The sequence below is a fragment of the Electrophorus electricus genome, chromosome 12, assembly GCF_013358815.1.
Source record: "Electrophorus electricus isolate fEleEle1 chromosome 12, fEleEle1.pri, whole genome shotgun sequence".
Taxonomy (NCBI): Eukaryota; Metazoa; Chordata; class Actinopteri; order Gymnotiformes; family Gymnotidae; genus Electrophorus; species Electrophorus electricus.
The window spans coordinates 2,079,835-2,087,212 of record NC_049546.1 but is presented as its reverse complement, the minus strand read 5'-3'; the positions used below and the strand labels follow the sequence as shown (position 1 = coordinate 2,087,212).

At 44.4% G+C, this 7,378-nt stretch overlaps 1 protein-coding gene across 2 annotated transcripts in view; it reads left to right on the top strand.

The window, feature by feature from the left end:
- The window catches only part of csnk2a2b (casein kinase 2, alpha prime polypeptide b), an 11,796-nt gene extending 4,704 nt beyond the window's left edge, over positions 1–7,092 (top strand). Inside the window, exons 3-12 of one of the 2 annotated variants that reach the window (XM_027017195.2) lie at positions 1–85; positions 545–595; positions 1,453–1,512; positions 1,625–1,708; positions 1,889–1,999; positions 4,128–4,229; positions 4,639–4,739; positions 5,599–5,747; positions 6,310–6,382; positions 6,504–7,092. The exon at positions 1–85 is cut by the window's left edge and continues 17 nt beyond it. In XM_027017195.2, the coding sequence (XP_026872996.1) occupies positions 1–85; positions 545–595; positions 1,453–1,512; positions 1,625–1,708; positions 1,889–1,999; positions 4,128–4,229; positions 4,639–4,739; positions 5,599–5,747; positions 6,310–6,380 (814 nt within the window). In that variant the 3' untranslated portion in view covers positions 6,381–6,382; positions 6,504–7,092. Of the gene's footprint in view, positions 86–544; positions 596–1,452; positions 1,513–1,624; positions 1,709–1,888; positions 2,000–4,127; positions 4,230–4,638; positions 4,740–5,598; positions 5,748–6,309; positions 6,387–6,503 lie in introns of both variants that reach the window. The other variant, XM_027017194.2, reaches the window with a different exon arrangement.
- The last annotated feature ends 286 nt before the right edge of the window (positions 7,093–7,378 follow it).

Sequence of the window (7,378 nt, the reverse complement as noted above, 5' to 3'; positions counted from 1 at the left end):
AATCAAGCGCGAAATCAAAATCTTGGAAAACCTGAGGGGTGGGACCAACATCATCCGTTTAGTGGATACGGTGAAGGACCCAGTGGTACGTTCCAACCGTTGGTGCCTACTGCACCACTCCTGTTTTCCATTGGCTGCCGATGCTGCCGCATAAATTACTAGACCAATCACTGGAGATGAATTAGGCTTTGGGCCGTAGTGCTGCAGTTGGCAGTCTCAGCCTGATTTAAGACAGGAAGTAGTTGGGCTGTCCCATTGCCATGAATTCACCGCAAATATTACACCTGGAAGTTTATTTTTCTTTATCCATAACCTTTCCTGTGGTCTTCATGCATATGTTTGCAAAATGCATTTGCACATAATCCCAGTGACCATCAATTTGTGTTTATGATGTGTACAAAGCAGACCTTGTTCAGGAGTGACATGTTTGCAGTACCGGGATCATTTGTCTTTAGATTGCCATGCTGTTTGACTTCTGTTGTTCTGTTGACATTAAGCCCCATTAATCTTCATCTCCTTCACTCTCTCTCGTACCTGCAAATAGTCTCGAACGCCTGCACTGGTCTTTGAATGCATCAATAACACTGATTTTAAGGTATGTTCACTCTGGATCTTTCTGTACTTTACATGAACACTCTTCTCAAAAAAAAACAAAAAAAACCATGACGCTTAAAGCATCTTTCAGTGAAAGTCACACTCAGGAAAACCTACCTATGACTGCAGCAGGACTGGCTCAGAGTTCACCAGCAGAGGGTGTGATAACTTTGCAATTAGCAGTTTTGTTCAGGGTGGTGTTTCAAGCTGTTTTCAGAGTACCAGAAACAAGAGAGCCAAGTTCAGCAAATTTACAACAGCGCTCAAGCTACACAGCAGTAATCTTTTAATGTGAAATTAGCTATCCCAGTAAATCCTAGTAAGAACTAAACCCTATTTGGTGTTAACAATAAACACACTGGTCTGTTCCATTTGGCCAATGGAATATATAATTGTGTGTGTGTGTTTTGTGGGAAATCTTGGGGGGGGGGAATGGATTCACTGGATATGTATATTTGTAGATGTTTATTTTATATTTTTGATATGTTTGGAGCAGGATACACTCAGACCTATGTAGCTGTGTACCAGTTTATAACCTGACCTCAGGCCAGCTGCACACACTACTTCACTAGGCTGGTTCAGTTTATAACCTGACCTCAGGCCAGCTGCACACACTACTTCACTAGGCTGGTTCAGTTTATAACCTGACCTCAGGCCAGCTGCACACACTACTTCACTAGGCTGGTTCAGTTTATAACCTGACCTCAGGCCAGCTGCACATACTACTTCACTAGGCTGGTTCAGTTTATAACCTGACCCCAGGCCAGCTGCACACACTATTTCACTAGGGTGGTTCAGTTTATAACCTGACCTCAGGCCAGCTGCACACACTACTTCACTACTTCACCTCTTTTTCAGGAGCTGTACCAGAAGCTAACAGATTTTGATATACGTTTTTACATGTATGAACTACTAAAGGTAAGATAAAATACTTTTCTTGCCTTTATATTCATATTACTGTACAGCAGTGATGTAATTGTGTGTGTTTTTACAGTATTAAAGTGTGTGTGTGTGTGTGTGTGTGTGTCAGGCCCTTGACTACTGCCACAGTATGGGTATCATGCACCGTGATGTGAAACCCCACAACGTTATGATCGACCATCAGTTGAGGAAGGTTCGCTACCATTGTGCTATCAGTGTTAAGTTATGACACTAATCAGCCACCAGGTGGCAGTATGACGCGCTGATTTGTTAAAAAATGTATTTTTACAAAAATAGTGGTGGTTTTTTGTATGTGAATCCAGTACTGTGAACAGGGGTCTGTGTGTGTGTGTGTGTGTGTGTGTGTAAACAGCTGAGACTGATAGACTGGGGTCTGGCAGAGTTTTACCACCCTGCACAGGAGTACAACGTCAGAGTGGCGTCCCGGTATTTTAAGGGTCCAGAGCTCTTGGTGGATTACCAGGTGAGGTACCTTCTCAGGAACATTCCCTCATTGCTTCTTAATCCTGTCATTACAGCTCATGCATTCAGTGCAGTGCACACTACTATGGGGGGCTACACCTCGTGCCTTTTGAGATGTCGTTTTGAAGTGTGGTGGGGTTAAGTTGGTCAGTCCTGGTAATCGTCTGCGGTGAATAGAATAAGTGGCAATGGAGGTTAATAACTCCGGGACACAATATGGCTGAACCATTGTTGTTATTATCGTCTGTTCACATTTGTGTTCTTAAACCATCATCCTTTTTTCTAAGAAATAATATTTCTTCAGTTCCTCTTGCCATTATGTTTAAAACACTTAAGCTGATTCTTTCCATACATCAACTTGTCTGCTCACCAGTGCTCTGGACTCTGGACAGCACACTGGTTTGTGTGTTTGTGGCCTTTTGTCTAGGACAGATGTATGACTACAGTCTGGACGGGTGTGTGTTTGCGACAGATGTATGACTACAGTCTGGACGGGTGTGTGTTTGCGACAGATGTATGACTACAGTCTGGACGTGTGGGTGTGACAGATGTATGACTACAGTCTGGACGTGTGGGTGTGACAGATGTATGACTACAGTCTGGACGTGTGGGTGTGACAGATGTATGACTACAGTCTGGACGTGTGGGTGTGACAGATGTATGACTACAGTCTGGGCATGTGTGTGTGTGTGTGTGTGACTGCCAGATGTATGACTACAGTCTAGATGTGTGTGTCTGACAGATGTATGACTACAGTCTGGATTTGTGTGTGTGTGTGTGTGTGTGTGTGAGACAGATGTATGACTACAGTCTGGATGTGTGTGTTTGTGACAGATGTATGACTACAGTCTAGACGTGTGTGTGTTTGTGACAGATGTATGACTACAGTCCGGACGTATGTGTGTGTGACAGATGTATGACTACAGTCTGGATGGGTGTGTGTGTATGTGTGTGTGACAGATGTATGACTACAGTCTGGACGTGTGTGTGTGTATGTGTGTGTGACAGATGTATGTCTACAGTCTGGGCGTGTGTGTGTGTGTGTGTGTGACTGCCAGATGTATGACTACAGTCTGGATGTGTGTGTGTGTGTGTGTGTGTGTGTGTGTGTGTGTGTGTGTGTGTGTGTGTGACAGATGTATGACTACAGTCTGGGTGTGTGTGTGTGTGTGACAGATGTATGACTACAGTCTGGATGTGTGTGTGTGTGTGTGTGTGACAGGTGTATGACTACAGCCTGGATGTGTGTGTGTCTGACAGATGTATGACTATAGTCTGGACGTGTGTATGTGTGTGTGACAGATGTATGACTACAGTCTGGATGGGTGTGTGTTTGTGACAGATGTATGACTACAGTCTGGGTGTGTGTGTGTGTGTGTGTGTGTGTGTGTGTGTGTGTGTGTGTGTGTGTGTGTGTGACAGATGTATGACTACAGTCTGGATGTGTGTGTGTGTGTGTGACAGGTGTATGACTACAGTCTGGATATGTGTGTGTCTGACAGATGTATGACTATAGTCTGGACGTGTGTATGTGTGTGTGACAGATGTATGACTACAGTCTGGATGGGTGTGTGTGTATGTGTGTGTGACAGATGTATCACTACAGTCTGGACGTGTGTGTGTGTTTGTGACAGATGTATAACTACGGTCTGGACATGTGTGTATGTGTGTCTGACATGTATGACTACAGTCTGGAAGTGTGTTTGTATGACAGATGTATGACTACAGTCTGGACATGTGTGTGTGTGTGTGTGACAGATGTATGACTACAGTCTGGACATGTGTGTGTGTGTGTGTGACAGATGTATGACTACAGTCTGGACATTGTGTGTGTGTGTGACAGATGTATGACTACAGTCTGGACGTGTGTGTGTGTGTGTGTGTGTGTGTGTGTGACAGATGTATAACTACAGTCTGGACGCGTGTATGTGTATTTGTGATAGATGTATGACTACGGTCTGGACGTGTGTGTGTGTGTGTGTGTGTGTGTGTGTGTGTGTGTGTGTGTGTGTGTGTGTGTGACAGATGTATAACTACAGTCTGGACGTGTGTATGTGTATTTGTGATAGATGTATGACTACAGTCTGGACGTGTGTGTGTGCGTGTGTGTGTGTGTGTGTGTGTGACAGATGTATGACTACAGTCTGGACATGTGGAGTCTCGGCTGCATGCTTGCCAGTATGATCTTCCAGAAGGAACCCTTCTTTCATGGCCAAGATAACTATGACCAGGTGAGGCACACACTACCTGCACGTGTCTGCACACGTTGCCTACACACATTTTCTACACACGCTGTCTGCACACGTGTCTGCACATGTTTGGTCTGGGTGTACGTTCTGGCTGTCAGGCAGCCAATGCAAACTCCTGGTATTCTGATCATACCTGGCCAAAAAAACTTACGCTTACTACTACTACTACATTTAAAATATTTGATCTCAGTTTCTTCTATAAAAGTGCTTGAGACAGTAAATTAATAAAGCTTAATTAAAAATCTAATTGCATCCCTACTACATATGCTTATGCTAATAGGAATATCAATAACAGATGTACCAGTTTTAGCATGGCTGCATAAATAGAAATTAAATGATTGTAATCATATGAGTGATCAGTTCTGATGGTTTATTGTCCCTCTGCCTGCAGTTGGTGCGTATTGCCAAAGTCCTCGGGACGGACGAGCTGTTCGGCTACCTACGCAAATACCACATTGAACTAGACCCTCGCTTCAAAGACCTGCTGGGCCAGTGAGTACCAGCAGGGGGCGCCTGGGGCGCGTCGCCATGTACTGGCTGTGCACCTCCGACTGACGATCAGCCGAGGAAGGGCCGAGTCATAGTAAGGCCTAGTTTCACAGTGTCGTAGTGTCAGGTTATGGGGTAAGATTATGTCTACCTGTGGACTACCTGCCTGCTGCTGCCCAGAAATAGAATATGGACTAAAGACGATTAACTAATGTCCAAGTATTCACTGTTAATAAGATGGGAAATGATTCATCAGTGAGAATTTAAGGCACTGGAGAGCAGTTGTGTTTGAGCTGATGTGATGAGTAATAGAACAGCAGTTCTTCACTTGGTTTATTACTAATACACATGCTACAAGGAACTGAACTACAACAGTACTGGTAGTTAATAGCTGCACTCTTTACATTTACCTGACACTTTTATCCGTAGTGACGTACAATTATGACTGAGAACAACTTGAGCAATTGAGGGCTCAGGGGCCCAACAGTGGCAACTGGGCAATGGTGGGACTTGAACTGGCAACCTTCTAATTACAAGTCAAGTACCTTAACCACTGAGCTACCACTGCCCCGTTTACATGTTGAAGGACTGTAACTGCCTCACTAATTACACTTCCTCACAACGTGTTCTGGTTGAAGCCGTGGCTCTTAATCTGGTTCTTGGTGGCCGGCGCAGTACACAGAACAGTTCAGTGATTTTCCCTGCCAAACTCCACCTGAGTCAGCCAGTCGTGTGGAGGGAAAAGCAGTGTGAAAGCTACAGTCCTGAAGTGTGAGATAATGAGCTGCCTGTAATGCAAGTGACGCTCTCTCCACCTCCATTCATCTCTCTCTATCTCTCCCTCTCTCTATCTCTCGTTCAGGCAAACGCGAAAGCGCTGGGAGCAGTTTGTCCAGACGGAGAACCAGCACCTGGTGAGCCCTGAAGCCCTGGATCTGCTGGACAAGTTGCTGCGCTATGACCATCAGCAGAGACTGACTGCCACCGAAGCCATGCAACACCCATACTTCTGTCAGTTCATATCTACTGTGTGTTAGCTTCTGCCTTTAGCACCGTGTGTGTTAACTTTGTCAGTTAGCACTTCTAAGCTTTGTGATGTAGCTAGTTTCTCTTAGCTTTGGGAGATAGCTCTGTGAATTAATACCTCTTAGCCTTGTGTGTTTATTAAATTCCCTTAGCTCTGGATCTTAACTGCTTTGGCTTTTGTGGTGTGTCTGCTCTTAGCTTGGAGAGTTAACTTCTTAGCTGGTGTCCTGTAGCGCTGATATAATTTACCTTAGTTGAATTGATGTAGGCTTCCAGCTGTGGAGTTGTGTCAGGCAAACTGAATGAAAATGATCTTGGAGAAAGGAAACAGGTCACGGTTAAATGTAACTTACCCCTTTTTAAACAATAACAGTTATTTGTGCCCTTGATTCACTTGATAAACAGATGCTGAAACATCTATATTTTACAGAAAAAAACACTTTTTTCAAATGAGAAACAAGGTGCGTCTTCGCAGAGCAATGGACACGTGTGGGTGTTGATCAGATGAGCCGCAGCACTCTAAATCTGGCTTGCTTGTTCTCTTTAGATCCAGTGCTGAAGGAACAATCTCTTGCCAACGTTGACAGCAACATCGGAGGGTCCAATTCCAGCCGCTGAAGGCAGGTTAGACCTGTAAATGCCGTGTGTTTGTCTGCTGAAATCATCTATGCTGTGATTTCATTTGCCTTCTATGAAATTCTGAAGCTTGTATTATAAAGTATGTATTTACTTTACTTCCAGAAATAGAAGAAGAACGTGTTACCTCAATTTCTTACCCCTTGTGGCAGAAACCTCTCAAAGTGCAGTGAAAGATGGATCAAAACAGTGACCAGTGAACACCTTCTGTTTGAGTCACACACAGACCTGCATACACTCATACATGTACCACACACACGCGCGCGCACACACACACACACACACACACACACACACACACACACACACACCAACATACACACATTGTCTCTCTGTCAGTCAAGGTGGGTGTGCCCCAGTTTCTCTGCAGACCTGCTAGCCTGAAGGTCACCACTAAAGATGCCCTGACACACCTCAACCCCCTTCTGAAAGAAATATGCATCCTTTGCCGAGCCCGACATCCCTAACCCCAGTCCCTCAGTAATATTGCCCCTCCCACATTTAGCTAAGCATGGAAAGTGAAGAACAGAGCAAGCCTCGCCCCTCCCTCCCCATTGGTCTGTTTGTCTGTCTGTCCAGTATTCGGACCCCAGTGTGGTGTCTATGCACCGCCTTGAAGAAGTGGTATGGTGGACCTCTTTTTCTCTGCTCTAGATAGAATGGTATTAATTACAATAAATGAATTTTATTTAGATTGATGTGTGTTGTTTTTTAATTATTATTATTATCTTAGCTGGGCTGGGCGAGCATTGGTGGAGACGTTTGGGAAGAGAAATGCCAAGAAATAATCATTTGAAGTAAATGTACTGAAAAAGAAAAGTTAAAGAAATGGGGTTTGATTTTAGTTACAGAAATGGCAGAACAAACTGGCATTTTTGTAACTGAGATGAGAGGATCACCTCTAGGATTGGCAGGTCCTCACGGCATATCATGTCTCATTGCTGAACACTCATAATGCACCTTTTGTTTGCCTGTGATAC